Consider the following 27458-nt stretch of genomic DNA (forward strand, 5'->3'; position numbering starts at 1 on the left):
TTTAATCATATACGTAATAATTTAAATATGAATGTTGCAAAAACTTATTTTTACTCAATGATCATCTCTCATATGGACTATTGTTTGATGTCCTGGTCACTTGCTTGTCCAACAACACTTAAAACTATTGAAAACATTTATAAAAGAAGTTTAAAACTACTTGACAAAAAACCGACTTCCCACCACCACTGTCATGTGTTAAAAAACATAAATTACTGAACTTCAATAACTAGGTGAAACTTAAAAGAGTGAGTTTAATATATAAAGTCTTACACTCCCTTGCTCCACCACCATTAAAGCAGTTCATTAGGCATAAAGAAAGCTCAGACAGGACCACTCGAGCTACAATCCGAGGAGACTTGTTTATACCCCACAGACGGACAGCATTTGGGCAGAACGTCCTCTCTGTCCAGGGAGGCCATCTGTGGAACAGTCTTCCTCAACCCATTAGAGAATGCTCTACACTCAGTTTGTTTAAGGCAAAGGTGAAAAACTGGTTATGGACAAATCAAGTGTGCGATCATGTATGAATTGTACAGTTTTAATGTTTTATTTGGGAACAGAATGGTGTGTGTGTGTAAGTTTGGTGACGGAGTTTTTATTATGAATGAATGATGAATTTTTATGAATTATTATGTCTATTTTTTATGCTTAAGGACAACAGATGGAAATTAGTCCTTGGCTATAATCTGGTATGTTTACATTCATGTAATTTTTTTTTACATTTATGTTCATTAACATGCACTGTCCTAAATAAATTAATAAATAAATAAATAAATAAATAAAGTTTATCTCTCAAATCTGAAACAAAGCTGATCCTTCTGTCCTCACACACTCGGGAGTGTTCTTCTCTTCTCTTACATTTTTTCAGTCCTACAGTTCTGCTGACAGCTGACATATGAGCTGTTTATTTAAAAAAAGCCTTATATACGAACAGATGTTCCTATATCATGTTCACCTTTGAGTTGTTGGAGCTTTATAAATGGACATCTGCAAAGATGTGATGATGGAGCAGGTTTCAGTGCTGCTGCATCCTGGTCACAACATACGGAGGTGGTATCAGCACTGGTATCAGCACTGGTATCAGCACTGGTATTGAAGAAGAAATATTAATGCTTCAAACTATTTGTCTTAAAGGATGGAAGCTGTACAGAGTTCTGCACATGTGTCTTTGTGAACATACCTCATTAACAATATTTCAGACAGTTTTTAACCTGAATATTTGCAACAAACTCAGTATAAAAAATACAGTCAGTGCTAAAAAATTAATCAGTCGAAAAATTAAAATTTTAACTTAAGCTGCCAAGAGGAAGTCGTTGGTTTCAGTAAATATCGGGCTTTGCTATTTGATCGGTTTTTACAGATTAATGAGGAGTTACTGAAGTGCCAGGTTTTTAAAGTAGGTGTTACTGTCTTTACACATGTGGAGACTGAAAACATGGTGCTGTTTAATAAGATATTTAATATTCAGCTCTGCACAGGAGCTGCAGCAGGGTGCAGCCTGTTGCCTTTACAGTATAATACTTGTAATAAAAGTACAGTAACGGTAATTAGTGACTGAGCAGCCCGGGGCGTTTCTCTTGATTTCTTTAGTCAGGGTAAATTCATTCACCTGCACGGGTTAGCTAAACAAACCCTGACGGCCGAGTGCTCATCTTAGCTAGCTAGGTCTCAGGACCGAGCTAAGGACGGTAGTTACGGAGTAGCTTACAAACACGTTTAACTTACCGAAAAAGTGCAGCGGGGCCTCGGGTCCTTCTGTCGGGTAGTCCAGTTTACTGAAGAACACCTCAGGCTGTCAGGTTAAAACACTCGGTCGTGTCTTCGTAGCGTAAACGCTGGCCGTCCTCTCAGAGCCTACCTCTATCTGCTATTCCCGAACAGAGATACGCAAGTTTCTCCGTGACTGCAGCTGCCAGTCAATTCAATTCAATTCAATTCAATTCAATTCAATTTTATTTATATAGCGCCAAATCACAACAAAAGTCGTCTCAAGGCGCTTCATAGATACAGAGAAAAACCCAACAATCATATGACCCCCCTATGAGCAAGCACTTTGGCGACAGTGGGAAGGAAAAACTCCCTTTTAACAGGATGAAACCTCCGGCAGAACCAGGCTCAGGGAGGGGCGGCCATCTGCTGGTTGGGGTGAGAGAACGAAGACAGGATAAAAGACATGCTGTGGAAGAGAGACAGAGGTTAATAACAGATATGATTCAATGCAGAGAGGTCTGTTAACACATAGTGAGTGAGAAAGGTGACTGGAAAGGAAAAACTCAATGCATCATGGGAATCCCCCGGCAGCCTACATCTATTGCAGCATAACTAAGGGAGTATTCAGGGTCACCTGGTCCAGCCCTAACCAGAGGTGGGACCAAGTCATTGTTTTGCAAGTCTCAAGTAAGTCTCAAGTCTTTATCCTCAAGTCTCAAGTCAAGTCTCAAGTAATGTCAGGCAAGTCAGAGTCGAGTCACTGGTGTAAAAGTCCGAGTAAAGTCACAAGTCTGAAATTTTGAATTTCAAGTCCTTTCGAGTCTTTAAAAAAAAACGAAAAAAAGCATGTTGCAGTTATATGCTAAATGTAAATATTAGACCATGTAATTTTTAAATCTGTGTTTTTCTCAACACATGACAAAATAGTGAACTTAGAAAATATACACAAATTGTGAAATTGCACCTCTTTAAAATGCAGCTCAATTAAACTTAGCTCCAAGAATAATTTTCACCGACAGTTCTGAGATAAGCTGCATGTTATTCTTGGATGCGCTTGTAGGACCGGCTTTAAAATCGCATGACAAAAATATCATACATAAATAAATGATATTTTAAAAAAATATATAATTTAAAAAAAAACTGCATCACCAACGTAGCCTGGAAAACATTTGCTAGTTAGATGAAGTCAGCTATCTCATCGTAGCATATTTATATGCATATTTATAATTATACGGTTCTTGGAGTGAGTGCATACACTCATGAAGTTTAGTAACTTCCGGTCACTGCAACAAGCCCAGGTACAGTTTACCGACGGATGGGTGCAGGACCTTGAAATGCACCGTGTAGAAAGTAAAGACCATCGTACGTATCATAAGTTTACCAGTCTCACAAATCGTCGTCATAAATACACATTCGTTAACCGTTTATTAATAGGACCTTTGAGCTCAACGGTAGTTAATTAGCAGTGGAAATAATTTCTGGTAGCATCACAGAAATGTAGCAGTGACAATAATATTGTATGCTGTAATCGTACTGGACAATTAGTGATACAAAACAACTGTTTTACCCTGTGAATAAAAGTATATGTTTTTGTCAATGTACCATAATAACAGAAGCGAAACACAATATTCTGTCAGGACAATTCACTATTTATGCACAACAAACAAAGGAGCATAGCGCGACAATTTCTGTTCAGCGCCAGACTTGCTTGTAACCTATATCACCAATTATGTTAAGAAAAATGACGCATTAACTACAACAGCAGACTGACCTTTGTGGAAATGCTTGGAGCAGACTATCCTGTGAGCTGGAGTGTTCTGAGACGTTATATTTGATCTTTGAATGGCTGCAATCCAGTCGCATCTTTGTTACTTCGGAAACATGGCTCGAACAATTTCTCTTCAACGACGTAATCCGATAACAACCGATCTCTTTACCCGTCGGCTTCCCGTGGCTGTCATGCGACCAGCTATTGCAGTTAATAACACAACAGCTTCTTGACATTTTTGTGTTTCTTTTTATCGCTGTGTGACTGGTTTCAATTGAAAGCCTGCGTGCGCTAGTACCGCTTGCCACGAGTTCCCAGAATCCTTTGCGGTTCTACCCGTGAATGACGTCACATTTTCAATCTCTATATAATATGCATGTTAAATTTTATATTTGGGGTAAAATATCAAGTCTTTTCAAGTAAACCGGTTCAAGTCCAATTCAAGTCCCAAGTCATTGGTGTAAAAGTCCAAGTCAAGTCACAAGTCTTACAACATTTTTTCAAGTCAAGTCTAAAGTCATAAAATTAATGACTCGAGTCTGACTCGAGTCCAAGTCATGTGACTCGAGTCCACACCTCTGGCCCTAACTATATGCTTTAGCAAAAAGGAAAGTTTGAAGCCTAATCTTAAAAGTAGAGATAGTGTCTGTCTCCCGAATCCAAACTGGAAGCTGGTTCCACAGAAGAGGGGCCTGAAAACTGAAGGCTCTCCCTCCCATTCTACTTTTAAATACTCTAGGAACAACAAGTAGGCCTGCAGAGCGAGAGCGAAGTGCTCTAATAGGGTGATATGGTACTACAAGGTCATTAAGATAAGATGGGGCCTGATTATTTAAGACCTTGTATGTGAGGAGCAGGATTTTGAATTCAATTCTGGATTTAACAGGAAGCCAATGAAGGGAAGCCAAAACAGGAGAAATCTGCTCTCTCTTTCTAGTCCCTGTCAGGACTCTTGCTGCAGCATTTTGGATTAGCTGAAGGCTTTTCAGCGAGTTTTTTGGACATCCTGATAATAATGAATTACAGTAGTCCAGCCTGGAAGTAATAAATGCATGAACTAGTTTTTCAGCATCACTCTGAGTCAAAGCTGCTATGATGACGTTACACCCCATTTTAACATCACCGCTGTCGGAATTAGAATCAAACTTGGACATAAATCAGCGTGATGAGAACTATACCTCCAAAGGTCGGGTAGGCCAGAAGTAAACGGCTATGAAATGGGACGGTCTAGCCTTCAGATTAGCATCACCACTGTCTCGGTGGAGTTTAATAAACTCAGCTGTCTGCTCCTTGCTATCTAAAATATAACAGGACACTGGAGTAAACTCTCGACCATCTCACACTTCTGCTTAATCAGTTTTCTGTTTGACGTTTATTCAGCTGTGTGAAAACCACCCGGGGGATTAATAAAGTGGCTTGCAAAAGTATTCAGTCCCCTTGAACTTTTCCCCATTTTGTCACATTACAGCCACAAACACGAATCATTTTTTATTGGACTTCCACGTGACAGACCAACACAAAGTGGTGCACACGTGAGAAGTGGAACGAAAATCATACATGATTCCAAACATTTTGTACAAATAAATAACTGCAAAGTGGGGTGTGCGTAATTATTCAGCCCCTGAGTCAATACTTTGTAGAACCAGCTTTTGCTGCAGTTCCAGCTGCCAGTCTTTTAGGGTCTGTCTCTACCAGCTTTGCACATCTACAGACTGAAATCTTTGCCCATTCTTCTTTGCAAAACAGCTCCAGCTCAGTCAGATTAGATGGGCAGCGTTTGTGAACAGCAGTTTTCAGATCTTGCCACAGACTCCTGATTGGATTTAGATCTGGACTTTGACTGGGCCGTTCTAACACATGGATATGTTTTGTTTTAAACCACTCCATTGTTGCCCTGGCTTTATGTTCAGGGTCGTTGTCCTGCTGGAAGGTGAAGCTCCGCCCCAGTCTCAAGTCTTTTGCAGACTCCAAGAGGGTTTCTTCCAAGATTGTCCTGTATTTGGCTCCATCCATCTTCCCATCAACTCTGACCAGCTTCCCTGTCCCTGCTGAAGAGAAGCACCCCCAGAGCATGATGCTGCCACCACCATATTTGACAGTGGGGATGGTGTGTTCAGAGTGATGTGCAGTGTTAGTTTTCCACACAGAGCATTTTGAACAAAAAGTTCCATTTTGGTCTCATCTGACCAGAGCAGCTTCTTCCACATGTTTGCTGTGTCCCCCACATGGCTTGTGGCAAACTGCAAACGGCACTTCTTATGGTTTTCTGTTAACAATGGCTTTCTTCTTGCCACTCTTCCATAAAGGCCAACTTTGTGCAGTGCACGACTAATAGTTGTCCTATGGACAGATTCCCCCACCTGAGCTGTAGATCTCTGCAGCTCATCCAGAGTCACCATGGGCCTCTTGGCTGCATTTCTGATCAGCGCTCTCCTTGTTCGGCCTGTGAGTTTAGGTGGACAGCCTTGTCTTGGTAGGTTTACAGTTGTTCCATACTTCTTCCATTTCTGAATGATGGCTTGAACAGTAGTGATGTGACGTTCTGTATCGAGGCTTCGAAGCGTGTGTCGAGTAATGGAGGGGGCGTTTCCGCGAAGCGCGTATCGAGGCTTGCTTCATTTATGGGAGGAGCTGAAAATGATGACGTCCGAAGCCTCGCTGTCCGGCTGTACTACGTGACTGGTTCAGGAAGCGGTTCAAACTTTGCCGCGAGCTATGACAGCGATATAAACCCCTCAGACCCCATTCAAAATGTGGGCGTTTGATGGAGAGTTGCGGTTAGTGAGAGTTAGAGACAGTTTGGAAAAAAAAGAAATCGCCTACGACCTGCCACAGTGGAGAAACTGTTGTTTTTAAATAAAAACCAATGATGTGTCCCCTAAACACTAATCACTAGGGGTGCAACGATATTCTTATCAATATTGAACCGTTCGATACAGTGCTTTCGGTTCGGTACGCATATGTATCGAACAATACAAAATTTGTAATTTATTTTATCAACTTTCCTTCTGACGATGCTGTCTGTGTTGAGCGCTCAGTGAATCTGCGTTCGACTACTCCGCCTAGGCTGTACTGTCCAGCGCAGATCCACTGAGCGCTCAACACAGACAGCATCGTCAGAAGGAAGAGCGCAGGGCAAGCTAGCGAGACAGAAGTTAAGCACTCCTTGCAACTTGGACCTCGCCCACCCTCATTCAGATCTGGCATTTGGAATTATTTTGGTTTTCATGTGACGTATGACCCTGAAGGTAAGCGAGTCATGGACTAAAGTAAAACAGTATGTTGGATGTGCCGTGCAATGCTCAATTACATGGGTGGGAGCTAGTGTGTTAGCGCAGTTAGCTCGTTAACGTGTTGGCCGTCTAGCCCCATGCACGGGGCGATCGGCGGTAGCTCGTTAACGGAGATTTGCCGTGTTGTGGCGTTAAGGTCATTTCAACAAGATTAACCTGAAAGCACTAGTGGGAACATAACGAATATGACTGCACATTTACACCGACATTATCCTAGTGCAAAGACAAAGATGAGTGATTCCTCAATCAGATACAGGGCTCGCAATATCGCTAGCCCGACGTCCCGGGGCTAGCGATTTTTTCAGTCGGGGTACCAAAATCTATCTCTGCCCTGCCCGTCGGGCTATTGTAGGAAGGAAAAATATATGTCAATGCTTTTGCATTCTTTCGGAAATGTAGCTGGGTAATTATGTCATTGGCATCGGTGAGCCACTGTCAATATGTGACATATTGAAATCGCGTTTGAATTTGCGCTTGTTTTTTTGCTTTCACTTTGCAAGCGTGCGAACTGTTTATAGAGAGCGACAGCACTGATTGGTGAGTGATGATAATTTGTGCACCAATTCCTCTGACATTGTCTTATTAATCGTTAGCTTACTATGCAAACATGACAAGTGAAATCTCCCGCAGCTTAAACATGTGAGAAGTTGATCGCGCAGAGAATCGCTGAGCTTATGTGAGTGCGTGTGTAAAAGCAGCAGAATATATAATTTAGTTCTGCTGAGCCAAATAAGACAGGTCAGGGTGAAGAAGTGACAGCCAAAGAAAAGCTTACCACAAAACGGAGAAGTTATGACAAATCAGACTATAAGGTAAAAAGAAAGTGCAGCTTTATGGTTTCATGGACAAAAGAATTTCTGTGGCTGCAATATGACGAGCTATATAACCAGGGGTGCACATAAGTGGTTCGCATTCGCTGTCAAAATAAAAAACACGCACAAGGGTTAGGGTTAAATTTAAAAACTGTACTTTTGAGTTAAAATATATATTTATAATTTTAATAAATGACAAATTAAAAAGGCATGAACATTTTTTTTGTATCGAAAAAATATCGAACCGTGACACCAAAGTATCGAACCGAACCGAACCGTGAATTTTGTGTATCGTTGCACCCCTACTAATCACTGTCCTTGCCTCAATGTTACAAAAGCACAACCACTGTCCACACCTCACCTCACAGTATATGATCATTTCCATTTTAGGCATTTCCAAATAATCATTTTCCATACTGCCAGCATAAATATACACAGTATACTGCCATCACTACAATATATATACAATATCACTACAATACACACTCCTTTTGTTGTTGACATTTACAGGCTGTGTGCAAAATGCCACACTCTTCAAATTCATGCCAACTAATATTTTTACGTCCAGTAGGTGTCCTGCTAGAGCAAATGAAGCTTCAAGAAGCTTCGCGTTGGGGTGAACCAATTGGATGAAAAGCTTCAGTGCTTCATGAGGCTTCATCTGCCCATCACTATTGAACAGTGCTCCGTGGGATGTTCAAGGCTTGGGAAATCTTTTTGTAGCCTAAGCCTGCTTTAAATTTCTCAATAACTTTATCCCTGACCTGTCTGCTGTGTTCTTTGGACTTCATGGTGTTGCTGCTCTCAATATTCTCTTAGACAACCTCTGAGGCCGTCGCAGAGCAGCTGTATTTGTACTGACATTAGATTACACACAGGTGCACTCTATTTAGTCATTAGCACTCATCAGGCAACGTCTATGGGCAACTGACTGCACTCAGACCAAAGGGGGCTGAATAATTACACACACCCCACTTTGCAGTTATTTATTTGTAAAAAATGTTTGGAGTCATGTATGATTTTCATTCCACTTCTCATGTGTACACCAGTTTGTGTTGGTCTTTCACGTGGAATTGCAATAAAATTGATTCATGTTTGTGGCTGTAATGTGACAAAATGTGTTAAAGTTCAAGGGGACCGAATACTTTTGCCACTGTAAAGGTTTATTTTGTCTAATCTAATCTAATAACTTTAATCTCAGCCAAACTGATTTACTCAGGAACAAATAAAACACTGAAAAAAGTCAAACAATAACATTTTTAGGTTGTCTAAGTCACTTATATATTACGTTTAACCTGAGTAGCGAAAGACCGCGGTGATCTGAACATGATGTGCCGGGAGTTTGCTGTTCTCGGCGGCTCTACTGACCCTCGAGCTCTCGGCGAGCTATCGAGCTGGTGGGTAACAGACGTCTCAGAAACGTCGGAGCACTTTTGCAAATATGCGATATCTTGATAAACTGAGCAGATATTTAAAGTTTACACAGCTACATTCTCACCTGAAAATATGTTAAAAGTTTATTTTGTGACCCAGAAAGAGTAATAAGAGTAATATTGAAAACTTAGTAGCGACCGCCATTGCCGGAAAGTGGAATTGGATGGGCCACGCTATGAATTCTGGGATATGGTGGGCCACGAAGGACACACCCGACCCATCCTTTAATTTTGGGGAAAAGGAGGACGCATTGGTCGGCTGCATTCGGAGGAGTCTATGAATTTGGACAGCCTTCATCGTGTCGCTGTGACGTAATCGGTCTACAAATGCGTCCTCAGGAGGATGCAGCCCATGAATTTGGACACCCCCTATGTTTACTACTGCATAGACACATTGAATTTCCAACACAAGGAAACGACTTTTTGGATAATGTTTTCACCACCCAGAGAGGAGATTACAAAGCCCCCCACCCACTTTGGTGCCTCTGATCACATCACTGTTATGCTAATGCCAGCATACAGGCCCCTGGTCAAAGTCACTAAACCAGTTCGTAAGCAGGTACGTGTGTGGCCAGAAGGACCTGCAATACTGCTTTTCCACCACAGACTGGGAGATCCTTAAACAGGCCGCCACACATGACAACACCACAGACCTGCAGGAATATACAGAAAATGTCATTGGCTACATCTCAAAAGGCATCGATGAGGTCATAGAGACCACTGTCCAGGCCAATCAGAAACCATGGCTCACAGGTGAGGTCTACAGGCTCCTGAGGGTGAGAAATGCAGCCTTGAAAGCTGGGGATGAGGTGAGCCTAACAACAGCAAGGGCAAACCTGTCACATGCATCAGAGAGGTGGAAATGCAGTGCTCCAGGAGGATTTTGCAAAGCTTCAGTGACAGCAGAGATACTCAGAGGCTGTGGCAAGGGATACAGACCATCACAGACTACAAGCCCACTCCTCAGACCGCTGTCGGGTCCACCATATTACCGTAAGAGCTAAGTGAAATTTTCTCTTGCTTTGAGACACAGAACGACACCCCAGCACAGAAGACTCCACCCCCCAACGATCGGGTGGTGACACTATCAACATGCTTGTCAGGACTGTTAAGATTCAAGAATTGAGGAAGGGTACAAGAGGTGATCGAAAAATAACCACACTGGTCCGGCCGGGTGAAGTCAAACGAAGATTTTAATTCACACGCGTGGGAAGACACTCTGTACGCAGACAGCCAGTAGTCCTCGACTTAATCAAAGCATGAACATATATTTTATAGCATCAGGGTTTGTTTACTGACGCCCCTTCATGCGTCACCGGTACATTTTATACATAGATCAGATCAACATCATCATGACTTTTCACCTAGAAAATCATCTTCTATTTTCATGGCGTGGTACTTTCCGTTCTTATCTTAAAGTGAATTGTTCCTCTTTCTTGTCTAGACAACAAGGACGGTTCCTCTAAATAAATTTAACTAATGTGTGTGTATGTGTTGACCTCACCTGCTCTTTGTGTCACCTCTTCACCTACTGTCTGTGTCTCGTCCTCAAATGCTCTTTCTCAATTCACCTGTTGCACTTCTGACCTTTTACCAGACCAGAGGCTCACTGAGACTATGTGTATGTCTTCTACTAAATAAATGTTTTAATCAAGAACCTCTACTTAAACCTTAATATAAAATGACCTGATATAAGTGTTTTGTAAGCATGTATTGCGATTCCTTCTATGGCTCCAAGTCACTTGCACAATAGATTGTCCGAACATCGCGCCGAACAAAGCTTCCGACCCCCAATTAATTGACCGAGCTCCAACTCTTTAATAAGCACAGATATGCATTGTGTATGAAATAGTCATAACTGCTTAAGGCCTTCTTAAAGCTATCTGTTACATTGTTAAAGCCTCGTCTTAGCCTGCGACTCAAAATAACTATCTGCTTTCACTTCTGCATACAACTTCCTGTCAGCCTGCAACTCAGTCTTTCTGAAAGAGACACTGTTTAAACCTCTGAATGCAATATCCATGCTGCAGATTATATTATTAATGCAATGGTAATAATGACAATTATTAAACAATAGCAGTAAAATAATTTCCCTTCTCCACAGGACCTGCTGCCATCAGGGAGGAGACTGAAGAGCCTCCGGGCCAGAACCAGGAGACTGAGAGACAGCTTCATCCAGGTTGTCAGGATGCTGAATTCACTCCCTGCTCTCACACACCAACTCCAGACCTGCATTCATCTTTTCCCTCTGAACCTCCCAAACATACAAACCCTGAGCCACCACCATTGCCCTTTCACTGACTGCCCTACTCCACCATTTGACCCTCTCATAAGAGGTGAAACATCTTCAAGGAAACTTAAAGAAGACGCTTTTCTTTCCAAGCTCCTTAGACTACGGTGACCTGGATGTCTGAGAACCTCCACAGACTGATTTTACAAGAACAACTTGTGTCAAAAAATCCCTAGCAGTGCCTCTCTGTCACATACACAAATCACTAGAGTTACAAATTTAATAACTTAAAAAACCTCAGAAAAACAGAACTGAGCAAAACAAACAAACAAACAAACAAAGAAACAAACAAACAAACAAACAAACAAACCAGAGACCTGGGGCCCGTTCTTCGTACGTCGCTTACTACATCCAAGATCAAATGACACATCCAAGACCAAATCATCGCGCTAACGGTGAGCTCGCTAATCCGGTTCTCCGAACACACCTGCTGTTGACGATTAGTACAGCTGGATGAAGTAATGTGAGATCACTGGGTGTCGTAAAAGGGGCTACACATCGATAGCAGAAACATTGATCGGCAACCCTCTGATTGGTCGGCGGAAATGTCGAAGGAGCGCGCTCGGTACTTTTCGGCAGCAGAGCAAGAACTCTTGAGTGAGGGATTTCAGGAGTTTCAGAGTTTAATCAGTTGTAGCCACAGCTGCCCTGGGGCAGACTGACAGAAGCCAGGCTGCCATATCGCGCCATCGGCCCCTCTGGCCAACACCAGTAGGCGGTAGGGTAGATTTATTATATTACACTATATTATCCAATATTATATTACATTATATTATAATATGTTATATTTTATCCTCTTTCACATTAGAGCCACAACAGGACCCACTAGAACATGGGAACAAGTAAAAGTGAAATATAAGAATATTCTACAGAATGGTAATATTTATCACTTATATTGCTTTTCGTCTCTTGGAAAGAGACCCTGGAATAATCTGTTTGTTCATAACAGCAACCAAGAAAAGGGCAGAGCAAAAAAGACAGGTGGTGGTCCTGCACCCCCTCGTCAACAAGTTGGTTAAGTAAATAATACCCTCACGGGAATATCGATATCTCTCTATGAGCACACTGTCGCGCTGAGCTAAAGGATCCTGTCTGTCCCGCAATATACGCTGGATTCTGAGGACTCTCCTTATCAATCTTGCACCTTCCGCAGTGGGTGGCTCGCGTATACGGACAGGACATGGCTGCGACAGACTTCCCAAATCCACCTTCGCTTTTATAGCCGTGGTCTCTCATCTTGATTACACGAAGTAATTTACAATTACTACTCTGAAATATGAATTACATCTGTAATAATCACATACATGTAATAGAATGTTAATAGTACATTTCCCTTTTTTAGGAAATGACCTGTATGTATCTGTGTGAAATCAATAAACAAACAAAGGGTTGCCGATCAATGTTTCTACTATCGATGCGTAGCCCCTGTTAAGCCACCCAGTGATCTCACATTACTTCATCCAGCTATACTAATCGTCAACAACAGGTGTGTTCGGAGTACCGGAATAGCAAGCTCAAAGTTGGCGCGATGATTTGATCTTGGATGTAGTAAGCGAGGTACGAAGAACGGACCCCAGGTAAGAACATTGTTGAGGTTTAAATTTATAATCTTAAATACTTATATGCTGATTATATTGCTTTATAAGAAAGGCCCAAATCTGAGTACACTCTGTGCCGACAGGACTGACAGGAAATTACATGCTTTTGCAGGCGAAAAGTGAAACTAAGCAGAGTGTTTGGTCGAAACTTAAAGTGTGTGTGATGTCTATATAAATGACTAGGCTTGCTGTTTTGTGCTTCAGACCTGGGGTTGTGTGTTCAGGTCTCCATATCCGGATATGTAAAATAAAGATAATCTTTTAAAGTAAAAAGACCACTTTTGAGCCGTGTCTTTTTGGCCGTAAAGAATACCAAAGGACCGGAATTTAATAACATTAAAACCAAACAATAAATGAGCAAAGTAGTGCATGATAAATATAGATGACAAATACAAAGTGCAATATAGAAACACTGGGTAAAAAGAAATGAACAATTAAAAAGGAGGATAAAAGATGTGAGCAGTAGTTAAACAGTAGAAATAAATATATAATAAACAAATAAAAATAGATAATAAATGAAAGCCAGGTCTGAAAGGTGAGTTTGGCTTTAAAAGCATGAAAACACACTGCTGTCTTCAGGAAGGCTGCTCCAGTAACTTTCTATGCTCGCTTTGAGGCTGCAGCTAAGGACTCCAACAATGCTAGTGCTAGCGGCGCTAACGGCTGCAGACAGGAAGATACTGCCAGCACCGGAAACGTGCTCGTCATCTCCGAGCATGAAGTAAGGAGAGCCTTCAAGAGAGTGAACACCAGGAAAGCAGCAGGACCAGACGGCATCCCAGGTCGTATCCTAAGAGACTGCGCATACCAGCTAGCTCCTGTGTTCACTGAGATATTCAACATCTCTTTATCTCAGTCGGTGATCCCCACATGCTTCAAAGAGTCCATCATTGTTCCTGTCCCGAAGAAACCCCACCCTGCTTCTCTCAATGACTATCGCCCTGTAGCCCTCACCTCAGTAGTGATGAAGTGCTTTGAACGCCTGGTCAGAGACTTCATCATTTCTTCACCACCAGACACACTGGACCCACTACAGTTTGCTTACCGTCCAAATCGTTCCACAGACGATGCCATCTCTCATCTCCTCCACACATCACTTACTCACTTGGACACTAGAAGGGGGAATTATGTTAAAATGCTCTTCATAGGGGGCAGGGATAGCTCAGTAGGTAAAGTGGGCACCCCATGATCGGAAGGTCGGCGGTTCGAATCCACTTAACGGCTACCCTGAGGTACCCCTGAGCAAGGTACCGTCCCTACACACTGCTCCCCGGGCGCCTGCTTAGTGGGCTGCCCACTGCTTCACTGAGTGAATGGGTCAAATGCAGAGAAAAACAAGTAATTTCCCCATGGGGATCAATAAAGTATCCATTATTATTATTATTATTATTATTATAGACTACAGCTCTGCATTTAACACCATAATTCCCTCCACACTCACCACCAAGCTGGAGCATCTGGGACTCAGCTCATCTATGTGTCAGTGGATCTCCAACTTCCTAACTGGCAGACCACAGGCAGTAAGGATGGGCCGACATGTCTCAGCCTCCACCACTCTCAGCACTGGAGCCCCCCAGGGGTGTGTTCTGAGCCCCCTGCTGTACTCTCTGTACACATATGACTGTGTGGCCACTACCAGCTCCACCACCATCATCAAGTTTGCTGACGACACCGTCGTGGTGGGCCTGATCTCTGATAACAACGAGACGGCCTACCTGAAGGAGATTAGGAATCTGGAGAACTGGTGCCAGAGGAACAACCTCCTTCTAAACATCAGTAAGACAAAGGAGCTGATAGTGGACTTCAGCACTAAGCAGGAGAGGAACTACCAGACCCCCGTCATCAACGAGTGCCCAGTGGAGAGAGTGGACAACTTCAAATACCTCGGAGTTCACATCACGCAGGACCTGTCATGGTCCTGTCACATCAACACCGTGGTGAAAAAGGCCCAACAGCGTCTCTACCACCTCAGACGCTCGAGAGACTTCCTTTTTTTTTTTTTTTTGTCCCGTTTGGATCTTTAGCCATCAGAATTGTTGTCTTAAGGCCAAGAAAGATGCCAAGCGGATTTATTTTACCAAGTGGATCATCATGGCCTTGCCATATTGGTCCATTTGATTGACCTTTATTATAATTATGAATTTATTTTATTTTCAGTTGCTACAAACGGGACAGACATGACTGTGGGATAGGACAGGGGGAAAGAATGAAAGAAAGAGAGGGAGAGAAAAAAAGAAAACCAAAGGGGAGAAGAGACAGTGAGAAGGGGGGGAAGAGAGAAAAAAACAAACAAACAAAAAAAACAAAACTCCTGGGTCACCTGTATGGAGAAAAAAAAACAGAGGAGAAAGCAAACAACAAAGAGCAACATAATAAGAAAAAAAAAGCACCATCACAATAAACTAGCTAGCAGTAGATATCGATAGTTACTAAATAATAAACGATATTGTGCAGCACGCAAGATAGCCAGCGCACAGTGTGCTTTGAGGCAGCAGCCAAGAAAGCTGTAGTCCGCGTCTATGAATACCCATGTGTACACCTGTGTGCATACCTGTGTGGATCAGCATGCTTGCATTCCAAAGGTTTCTCCATGTAATGATCTGCTAGGGAGTGTGGGGAGCCACAGCCCTGTCCTCTATGGTATCAAGCAGGTATGGAGGAGATCAAAACTCCAGACATCCAGAGGCCCCCAGAACACAAGAGACCAAGGAAGACCCACAGAGGGGCAGCCGCGCCACTGTCCCAGTAAGAGCTAAGGAGAGTCCCAGATGAGGGCTCATTCAGCAGCCGCGGAGCAGAAGCCAGGGGGAGTTGCAGTGACGCGCCCGTGAGCTCCGCCGGCAGCCAGCTGTGCCTGAGTGACCGAGCCCCAGGCCGAGAGGCCGGGGGCACCCCACCTCCGAAGTGGCCCGAGCGAGCCGCCAAGGAGTGAGCCGGTGTGTACCCGGACGCCGCTTGAGAGACTTCCAACTGCCCTCCAAGGTGCTCAGGAACTTTTACTCGTGCACCATAGAGAGCATCCTGACGGGAAACATCTTAACCTGGTTCGGGAACAGCACCATGCAGGACAGACGAGCTCTACAGAGGGTTGTGCGATCAGCTGAGCGCACCATCCGCTCCGAGCTCCCTGACCTGCACTCAATCTACAGCAGGCGGTGCTGGACCAAGGCCAGGAAGATCGTGAAGGACCTCAGCCATCCCAACAACAGACTGTTCTCTCTGCTGAGGTCAGGAAAGCGATTCCGCTCCCTGAAGACCAACACAGAGAGACTGAGGAGGAGCTTCTTCCCGCAGGCGATACGGTCTCTCAATCACACCACCACACAGTACTGACCCACACATACAGTTCTTACACACACACTGGACATTCTGGACATTGTTTTCACTTCATCACTTAAATCACTTTAAGCATATTTGCACTGCACAAGACATAATGTGGATTGCACAACACTGGACACTATATTCTTCATTTCAAGCTAATACTTGTACAGCTGCTGTTATTGTGTATATATTTATTTATATTTCTTCATACATTCTTATATAGTTCTATATTGTGTATTTTGTTGTACAGTTATTTTATTTTCAACTTTAATTTATGTATTTTATCTTATTCTTTCCCAGTTAAATTTACCCTTCATTCTAATTTGTGTTGTACAGTTATTTCATTTTTAACCTTAATTTATATTTTATTCCTTCCTAGTTAAATTTACCCTTTTTAATTTTTCATATTTATTTCCTATCTTATTCATAGCCTTTTCCTTTTTTGTTTTCTTTAGGTCACGAGCAGTTGTCCAAGCATTTCACTACATATCGTACTGTGTATGACTGTGTACGTGACAAATAAAATTTGAATTTGAATTTGAATTTGAATTTGAAAGTCATCTACATGTGGGTTTAGTTCTGACTTTAGGGACAAGTAAAAAAATAAAATAAAATAAAAACATCTGTCCAGACAACCTGACAGTCAAAAATATAAACTCAGGAACTTAAAAGGAAAATTGTGCTGACTTTGAATGTCCGCATCAAGATAAACTTACAGATTTAAGAGTCAAAAAGTGTCAAAACGTCTGTATCCTTACCTGAGAGTTTCAAGTTTACAGTCAGGACTCTTTAGTCCAACACACAGCAAATCCAATTCTGAATCCTGCAGGTAGTTCGAGCTCAGGTCCAGCTCTCTCAGATGATTGGATGGGGAGCTGAGAATTTCAGACAAAGCTTCAAAGCTTCTTTTTGAGAGTTTACAATCTCTCAGCCTGAGGAAGAATAACAATGGAGACATATTCTTTTATTCATCTAGCATTATTAAACATATTTGTTCATAGATTCACTTACAGCACTTTCTTGGATGCTTTGACCACTGGCAGCAGCTTCAAAAATGCCTTCTCTGAACGGGAGTATTTCTCCAGGTCGAACTCATCCAGATCTGATGACAGTAAGATGAAGACCAGAGCCGACCACTGAGCAGGAGACAGTTGATCTGTGGAGAGACGTCCTGATCTCAGGGACTGTTGGATCTCCTCCACTAGAGAACGATCATCCAGTTCATTCAGACAGTGGAACAGATTGATGCTTTTCTCTGCAGACAGTTTCCCACTGAGCTTCTTCTTGATGTACTGGACTGTTTCCTGATTGGTCTGTGAGCTACTTCCTGTCTCTGTCAGCATGCATAGAAGATCCTGATTGGTCTGCAGTGAAAGACCCAGGAGGAAGCGGAGGAACAAGTCCAGGTGTCCATTTGGACTCTTTAAGGCTTTGTCCACAGCACTCTGGTAGAAGTCTTTTACAGTAAGTGTTTTCTGGAAGATTTTAAAGCGAGGAGATTGTTTCTTAAGCAGGTTGACTCCAGAGTTGATGAAGGTCAGATAGACATGAAGAGCAGCAAAGAACTCCTGAATGCTCAGATGGACGAAACAGTAAACGACACCGGTGAACATGTGGCACTCATCAGCTTTAAAGATCTGTGTGAACACTCCTGAGTACACTGAGGCTGCTCTGATATCGATGCCACACTCTGTCAGGTCTGATTTATAGAAGATCAGGTTTCCTTTCTGCAGCTGATCAAAGGCCAGTTTTCCCAGAGACTCAATGATCTTCCTGCATGACTCTGTCTCAGCTCCTCCATCATACTTGATGTCCTTCGTTTTTAGGTGAAATAGCACAAGGCGTAGGTAGAGCTCTGTGAGAGTCTTAGGCAGATCTTTGCTCTCTTTGTTCTTCATGACAAACTCCAGAACTGTAGCAGTGATCCAGCAGAAGACTGGGATGTGGCACATGATGTGGAGGCTTCGTGATGTCTTGATGTGGGAGATGATGCTGCTGGCCTGCTCCGAATCTCCGAATCTCTTCCTGAAGTACTCCTCCTTCTGTGGGTCAGTGAACCCTCTGACTTCTGTCACCATGTCAACAATGTCACAAAGGATCTTATTGGCTGCTGCAGGTCGTGTGGTTATCCAGAGGCGAGCAGAGGGAAGCAGTTTCCCCCTGATGAGGTTTATCAGCAGCACATCCACTGAGGTGGACTTTCTAGGGTCAGTCAGGATTGCAGTTTTGTGGAAGTCCAGAGGAGGTCGACACTCATCCAGACCATCAAAGATGAACACAACCTGGAAGTCTTCAAAGATGTAGATTCCTGCTTTTTTGGTTTCAGTAAAGATGTGATGAACAAGTTCCACCAAGCTGAACTTTTCCTCTTTCAGCAGATTCAGCTCTCTGAAAGTGAATGGAAACATGAACTGGATGTCCTGGTTGGCTTTGTCTTCAGCCCAGTCCAGAGTGAACTTCTGTGTTAGGACTGTTTTCCCAATGCCAGCCACTCCCATTGTCAGCACTGTTCTGATTGGTTTATCTCTTCCAGGTGGGAGTTTAAAGATGTCTTCTTGTCTGATGGTTGTTTCTGGTCTGTCTGGTTTCCTGGATGCTGTTTCAATCTGTCTGACCTCATGTTCATCATTGACCTCTGCAGTCCCTCCCCCTGTGATGTAGAGCTCTGTGTAGATCTGACTCAGGAGGGTCGGGTTTTCTGTTGTAGAAATCCCCTCGAGCACACACTGGAACTTCTGCTTCAGGTCTGACTTGAGTTTGAGCTGACACTCAGTGAGAATCTCTGCATGAATAAACAGCAAATGACACAAATGAGAAAACTGCATTCTGGTTACTGTGGTTATGTGTTCAGTTCACTGGACTCTTGGTGTCATGATCCGAGTGAGTCTGAGTAACTTTCCACAGCATCAGCTCTCCTCCCCTGGGTGGAGCCCTCCTCACTCCTCCGTGCTCCTCACCTGTTGCCAATTACTCCGGCAGTATCTATGAGCAGCACTCACAATGAACCTTCTCCAGATTGTGTGCTTAGCACAGTCAGTTCTCTGCCTCACATTTTGTCTTGTGCTCCTCAGCTTGTTTCGCGTAACCCTCTTTTCCTGTTCCCTAGTCGGCACCTGGATACATCTTCCAACTCTCGCCATAAGTCACGCCTCAGGATTCTGGCCTGCCACTGCTGGGAAAACTCCCTCTTGCAAACTGCCATCCTCAGCTGCCTGCCTCCCTGTGCACCCACATCTCACTCTGTACCCAGATTTAATTCATCTCCTCCTCCAGCTGATCTCCACCTGCAGCCACGTAACACCTCTTAGTTTTTAAATCTTGGACTCATTCACTACACTGTGGACCACTCTGATTATTATCTCCTTTGTTCCAGTGATCCTGGATAGTTTCTATTCGCCCGATTCTGCCCCCGTTGTTCCTTTGACCTGCCTCAGCTTATGTTCTGGCCTCAGCTCTGCACTTCTCATAATACCTCGCTTGCTGTTGAATTTAGCCGTGATTCAGCTTTCTCCGTCAAGAAATCTAGTAAAATATATTTCTGTTAAAAGTCACTCAGCCTCCGTTTTTTGGTTCTGTGCTTGACTCCATTCCTTTTCATGAGCCATTGAGCCCTGACACTTGGGTTATAACTAGACTTGTAGTCAAGACCGCCTAATCCGAGACCAAGACAAGACCAAGACCAGAGGGTATCGAGACCAAGACAAGACCAAGACCAAGTTGAGACGAGACCAAGACCGAGACTGAGACGAGACGAGACCAAGACCAAGACCGAGACAAAAAAAGTCTTTAAACTGCAGCCAGATGCTATTCTATATACATATGCAGGACACCTTAAACTAGTTTTTTAATTAAGCAACAAGGCAGAACAAAGTCGGGCCTGTATCAAGACACAGGGACTAAACCCCAATTCAACCAGACCCAGAACTGATCTGGAATTAAAACAGGACTACAACAGTAACCAAGACAGAACCAGAATCAGAACTAGATGATAGTAGCACTAAAAAATCATCATAGACCTGCACTACACTTATTTTTTAATTCTACCAAAGTACAATATTTAGATTGAGAAAAGTTTATATAATTATGTAGCCTTGTTGTGCAAACGTAATAAATATAGAATTTGAAAAGTAACAAATGGTATCTAAAAAGAAACACTAGGTACTAGATACATGTTCTGATGAGTTTTGGCAAACAACCATTTGACTAACATGTGTGTCTCACCTGCTCTTGTTCATCTCTGTTCTGTCCTCATTCTCTCTCTCCCTCTCTGCTCCTCTCTCTCTCTCTCTCTCTCTCTCTCCCTCCCTCTCTCTCCCTCTTTGTGCTGACAATCAAGCCAAACACCAACATCATCAACTATACAGTTGAAACCACATATTTATGTACTCTTCAGATAAAAACACAAACACTTTTTAATTGTAACATCAAATCAGACTAAATGTTTATTTTTTTAGATTGATAAATATAAAAAACATATTTGTTAACTTTAAGAGTAAAGAGAGAAACTATCTGTATTTCTTAATAGCAAATGGCACCAAATTGTATTCAGATTGAGCCACACTTATGGAGCTCCACAGTTCTTTTTCTGGTGTTTTGGTTGACATCTCTTGATTTTCCCATGTCAAAGAAACAGGCTCTGTGTTTTGCCTTATATGCATCCACAGCTGTGCCACAAACTTACTCACATGGACTCTACAAACCTATCAGAAGCTTCTTCAGCTCAGAATCGAATCGTCTGGAGTTTCTTATTAATTAACAATAAACTTAGTGTACATGTACTCCTAAATTTGATGAAAGTGATTAAAATAGACAGCTCCCTCTTTTTATTCTGACATTTAACTAATTCAAAAGATATTTCAACATTTATTTATCTAAAACAAAAGTTTACTCTAAATTGATGTTTAACAGTAAAAAAAAGTTTTTATGTTTTCTCCATAAAGTGTATGTAAATATCTGGTTTCAAATAACCTCCTGTGTACACATGAATATCTGCTCTTTGGGTTGGTTTGATTAAAATGGGACCAGCAGCCGGTTTAAGGTTGTACATTAAGATTGTGTACATCAGTACACAATTGAAACCGATTTAGAGAGTTTGTTTAGCCGTGGAGGGTAACAACTGAAAATATGAAATGTAAATCTCTAAAGAAACAGCATTGTTGCTGTTCGGCTTTTCATTTCGCCATTTGTTGATTCACTCGAAGAGCAAGTAACGCAACCAAGTGATCAGTTTGATATCAATCTTTTGTGATACACCGTCATATTTACATTATTAGTTCAGTACGAATGATTTGCTTTGGTACCTGGTCAAACTTAAGTTCTCCTCTGTCTGCAGCAAACTCGCAGCCAGCAGCTTCTCCCCCCTGGCTCACATGGGTGCTGTGCTCAGTCGCCTAGTGCCTGAGCTCGGATCATACCAAAATTAGGGGGAATTTACGACGGTGCGCTCTGTGCTTCGTGTGTTGTTTTTGTTTTATACAGTTGTCAGTCAGGCATCTAACTAAAAAATTACACTCCAAAAGACCCCATGCTTCTGAAAAAATGACCCGGGCTTAAGCCCAGTAAGCCACCCCCCCCGCTCCGCTGATGGTTGACTCCAAATCTCCCGAACACTATGTCGATTTGAGAACGCAAGACCGAAACAGCGAGACCGAGACCGAGACCAAGACAAAAGTCCGTCGAGACCAAGATGAGACCAAGACCACGTAAAAGTGGTCTCGAGACATCCAACTCTAGTTATAACTGAGGGCAGGTTTTATAGAGACACATTCGATTTAATTATGTTTATTTATACAGCACCAAATCAATACTAGCAACATTTCACATATTACATAAACAACACTATGGAGCCAGTGATGAATAAATATGTAGAATAAATGAAAGAATTTCAAGTATAAACGTTTTTTTTAATTCCTCCAAATAACAACAACAGTCACCCCAATGTGCTTTATATTGTAAGATAAAGAACCTACAATAATACAACAGAAAAAAACCCAACTATCTTTTTGGGTCCTGAAAACTGAAGGCTCTGCCTCCCATTCTACTTTTAAATACTCTGTGAACAACAAGTAGGCCTGCAGTGTGAGAGCGAAGTGCTCTAATAGGGTGATATGGTACTACAAGGTCATTAAGATAAGATGGGGCCTGATTATTTAAGACCTTGTATGTGAGGAGCAGGATTTTGAATTCTGGATTTAACAGGAAGTCAATGAAGGGAAGCCAAAACAGGAGAAATATGCTCTCTCTTTCTAGTCCCTGTCAGGACTCTTGCTGCAGCATTTTGGATCAGCTGAAGGCTTTTCAGTGAGTTTTTTGGACATCCTGATAATAATGAATTACAGTCGTCCAGCCTGGAAGTAATAAATGCATGAACTAGTTTTTCAGTGTCACTCTGAGACAGGATATTTCTAACTTTAGAGATGTTGCACAAATGGAAGAAAGCAGTCTTACATGTTTGTTTAATATGTGCGTTGAAGGACATGTTCTGGTCAAAAATGACTCCAAGGTTCCTCACAGCGTTACTGGAGGCCAAGGTAATGCCATCCAGAGTAAGAATCTGCTTAGATACCATATTTCTAAGATTTTCAGGGCCGAGTACAATAACCTCAGTTTGATCTGTATTAAGAAGCAGAAAGTTAGCGGCCATCCAGGTCTTTATGTCTTTAAGACATTCCTGCAGTTTAACTCATTGGTGTGTGTTATCTGACTTCATGGACAGATGGAGCTGGGTGTCATCAGCATAGCAGTGTAAATGTATGCTATGTCTTCTAATGATGCTGCCTATGGGAAGCATGGTAATGGGAGCGTTGCCAGCAGAAGGCTGAAGTGGAATCTCCCAGAAAGCTGCAGAAGAAAAAACATGAGCTGAAATGGTGTATTTCAGTCAAATAAGGAGAACTGTGGCTTTCCTCCAACCTTTGACCAATCACCTTAGTGTCCTGTTTATCAACCATAATAAAAAGCATTTACTGTGCATTTTTTTGTTTGGGTCTCCAAACAGCAGAAAGAAATGGCAGCCATTTTTTAAACTTTACCTTCAACTGGTAAATAGATTTAAGAAAAAGCACTTTGATCATATTTGTGACGTGTCCCAAACTGTTGTTGTCGCCTCATTTATGTTGATAAAACAGCTCTAAAACCAATCTGACAATATAAATCTGTAAAATGGGCAGAAAACCTGCTGCTGGTCCCATTTTAATCAAACCAACCCAAAGAGCAGATATTCATGTGTACACAGGAGGCTATTTGTGCAGATGCATAAAACACAAACTGTTGGCTTTCTGCAGTCTCTCACTCCTGAAAGTGTTGGCAAGTGTTTTGGATTTATTATTTATATAGATTTTAATGGCACCTGTGTAATGTTAACTAATGTTTTTATTGTTTATGTATTTTTTGTTTAGTCATTCCCTGACTTACCTGTGGGTTCTGGGATGGTTTTATTTAAATTCTCCAACAGATCATTCCTGTTTATCCTCCCCAAAAGATTTTTAGCAACTTCAAAAGTGTTGATAGAGTAGGTATCAAACATCAGATCCACTATGTCCGTCCTCTCTGCATTCTCCAGTTCACTCTCTGGGATTGCTGGTAAACCTTCTACAGACCCGTTCTTCAGATGCCACTTAAATTCTTCAAAGTCATCACGTCCCAAATCCTTCAAAGTCCCCAGAAGGATTTCTTTAGGTGTCGTCATCTTTTACCCTGTAAGGACCCGATAAACAAAGACTGTAACAACAGCTGGAGAGGTAATTGTCTGATTTATCAGAATTTAACTTGATTCTAACAGCAGTTCATCACAATAAATTTCTAAGGCTCAGAATGCAACAAAATTGCACATGAAGAAGCACATAGAGAAGTATCCAAGTAACACTTTGCTACAATATAAAACAAACTATTATAAATAAAGAAAATATATAAACTAAATATATACACTACCCGTCAAACGTTTTAGAACAGCCCAATTTTTCCTGTGTTTTTGTCACGGTTTGCGAGCCGTGTGTAAATTATCAAAGAACCCTTTATGCAGGCAGCTCAGATGCAAGTGAGTTTATTCATCACATGGTGATACAAACAGAAATGGCGAAGGTGAGCATGGAAACTAAGCAAAAACCTAAAAACTAATAGTACACGAAGGGAAGACGAAAACACGGAACACAAGGGGTGGGAGCAAAGCACCACAACACATCACTATATAGACAGTTACACAGAGGGAGACACAGAAGGCAACAACACAGGGCGGAACAAATGGACAGAGAAGACTAAACACAGAACAGAGCGCACAGAGAAACAAGGGGGGCAGGGAATCAAAACCTAGGAAGCATAGAATAACTCACAAACTAAACTGACATAACACAAAAATCACAAAGAACTGAAACCACTAGATCAGGAGACCCAGGACCCTGACAGATACACAGACAAACCAGCAACTAACAGAGGCAAACACAAGGCTTAAATACACAGAGGGATAACGAGGGAATGAGACACAGAAGGAGGACACAGCTGGGAGTGATTGACAAGACGAGACAGAGGAAACGCAAACTAAACACACTGACATGAGACACGGACCTTCACAACAAAGCAGGAAATACATAGACTGAACTTAGAGGTACAACAAAACACAGAACCAAAACGTAAGAATAAACAAAGATACATCATGAAATCAAAGATTAACAATACAAAACAGAAAACACTGAGTCACAGACCCAGGATCGTGACAGTTTTATTGAAAATATCCTTTTTATTTCTCATTGCACTCTGAAATGAAAGCATAGTACAAATAAGCAGTTGGAGTTAAAAATAAATCATGAAACACATTTATAGACCAAAGTTTATTCTAAACGTTTGACTGAGCACACCCGTGGCTTCTGTCTACAATAGAAATCAAATATTCTCCCATATCTGTAGCAGATGTTCCCGTAAACGTGGACCTTGTAATAATAATAATAATAATAATAACTTTATTTATAAAGCGCTTTCAAACAAAGTGCTGTACAACTAAAGAGATAAATAAAATAAAAGCGATACATAGCAATACAGGTAAAAGACACAATACAAGTTAAAAATAATAAAAATGTAAAAACTAAAAGCCATAGAATTAAGACATGTAGGATCGGGTGAACAAATGTGTCTTCAACTTGGTTTTAAAAACCTCCACAGAGCAGCCTGCCGAATATCTTGTGGGAGGTTGTTCCACAGAAACGGGGCATGAAAAGAAAAAGCTCTCCAATTGTCTTTTTTCTGGCTCTAAGAACTTTTAGAAGACCAGAGTCCTGAGATCGGAGAGCACGAGATGGAACATAAAGGTGTAAAAGGTCGGAGAGGTATGAAGGTGCCAATCCGTTTAAAGCCTTGTAGGTGAGCAGCAGGACCTTAAAATCTGCTCGAACCTGACAAGGTAGCCAGTGAAGACATCTCAGAACAGGGGTAATGTGCTCAAATTTCCCAGTTCTTGTTAAAATGCGAGCAGCTGCATTTTGCACCAACGCCAGAATCTCAGGTTAAACCTCACAAAACTTTAACAACCACCAAACAGCTGAAACAGTAAATGAGAGCAGGAACACGGATTCTGCACAAAGACGTAAACACAAAGCTCAGAGCCGCCGATGCATCAGAATCAGTGAGATGTCGCCTTTCTCACCCGATGGCACGGACACGGTCGGGGCTGAAAGCCGACAGCTCGCTGATTCTGATGTTTCTGCGGCTCCGAGCTTTGTGTTTACGTCCTTTTTACGCTGATTCTAAAGCTGTTAGTTTTATCTCTCTCCAAACAATATTGACTGAACCAGCAGCAAAAGAAGATCCAAACTACGCTTCACATAAACATCGTCATGAACTCACTCTGACTTTTGCTGTTTTGCTTCCACCAGGATAAAATCACACGTCATGCACAGCTCTCTCTCTCTCTCTCTCTCTCTCTCTCTCTCACACACAGTTTCCTGTCTAAAAATCTGTTTTCTGCATTATTCGCTTGCTTGTTACGCACAAGTCTACCGTTGTTTACAGCGCTGTCGGCCGCTGTTTTTTTCCTTTTACTTACTTCCGAAAAGAAAACCTAATTTCTGCCGTTCAACAGGCTTCTGAACAAATTTAAACTTTTTAAAATTATGCAAATTGCAAAACACTGTGTCTGTCATAAAACCGCTGTAACTTCAGAGGTATTGTTCATATGTCGATTAATGGTTTTCTTTCGTTTTTGATCTACTGTAGAATATTTTTATAAAACCACCTTCATGTTTTTCTGTTTTATCTTCAGCTACTTTGACACAAAGGCCTCTGCTGTGATGCTCACACCTTTGATAAAGTCTTGCGAGTGTCAGCTTCCTTTTTATAGATACAAAAATATGTAAATGTACTGATCTGAATTATAATATTTCTGACTGTCTGAGGCAAAATTTCCCAGATTCAAATCGAATTGAATCGAATCGTCGATCGAATTGATTCAGGACCTTGTGAATCGGAATCAAATCGATTCTAGAATTCAGTGACGATACCCTGCCCTATTTGCGACCATGTCAACATCCAGTCCAGGCTTTTTCAAGATTGGTACTACCACAGCTGATTTAAAACATTCAGGAAAGACTCAATGAAGTATTTAAAAGAAACAGGTTGTAGGGTCCTAATGCTGACCACAGTTCCTTTATAGCCCAGGCTGGTAGAGGATCCAAAGAACAGGTGGTACATCGAGCTGCTTTTACAACCTTACTTAATCCAGAAAGGGAAATAGAGATGGACCGATGCGATATTACGTATCGGTCCATCTCTATTTCTATTAATTTACGTCAGTATCAATACTGATTTTGTATGTATTTTGAAGGATTTGAACCAAAGGCAAAAAATACCATGAGCAAAAAATGGCAGTCATGATTATAAAATAGGGAGGTTTCTTTTTTTTTAACATAGATTAAACTCGTTAAATAAAACAACAAGTTTATGAGCTTTCTTGTTATTCACAAGTTTCAGCGATTTAGCCCAGAGTCTAAAGTCATTCAGCCTTCTGTTTATACATGGTTTAGCTTTAAAGTATCTGCATTTGTGAAGAAAAAATTTTCCCATTAACAAAATCGTCCTAATCAACAGGTCAAAATCTGCATTCTCAGCAAGTATTCCAAATTTTATTACTGTCACCGTCAAATGTGGTAACTGAATTCTCCTGGACTGTAGCCAGCTCCACATGTCAGTCCAGAAGGAGTGCACTGATTCACAGTAGAAAAACAAGTGATCCAGACTTTCAATATCA

At 41.9% G+C, this 27458-nt stretch overlaps 2 protein-coding genes across 2 annotated transcripts in view; both read right to left on the reverse strand.

Moving 5' to 3' along the window:
- LOC112432436 (protein NLRC3) overlaps nucleotides 1-27458 on the reverse strand; it is a 3307575-nt gene that overhangs the window by 478634 nt on the left and 2801483 nt on the right. The gene's annotated exons all lie outside the window — the stretch shown is intronic.
- Nucleotides 99-27458, reverse strand: part of LOC143415753 (NLR family CARD domain-containing protein 3-like) — a 33386-nt gene continuing 6026 nt past the window's right edge. The window contains exons 3-6 of the mRNA XM_076881174.1: nucleotides 23642-23923; nucleotides 17240-19010; nucleotides 16987-17160; nucleotides 99-2179 (exon numbers count right to left, since the gene is read on the reverse strand). Coding sequence (XP_076737289.1) covers nucleotides 2119-2179; nucleotides 16987-17160; nucleotides 17240-19010; nucleotides 23642-23915 — 2280 coding nt within the window. The 5' untranslated portion in view covers nucleotides 23916-23923 and the 3' untranslated portion in view covers nucleotides 99-2118. The remainder of the gene's footprint in view (nucleotides 2180-16986; nucleotides 17161-17239; nucleotides 19011-23641; nucleotides 23924-27458) is intronic.

The sequence above is a fragment of the Maylandia zebra genome, unplaced genomic scaffold (genome assembly GCF_041146795.1).
Source record: "Maylandia zebra isolate NMK-2024a unplaced genomic scaffold, Mzebra_GT3a scaffold03, whole genome shotgun sequence".
Taxonomy (NCBI): domain Eukaryota; kingdom Metazoa; phylum Chordata; class Actinopteri; order Cichliformes; family Cichlidae; genus Maylandia; species Maylandia zebra.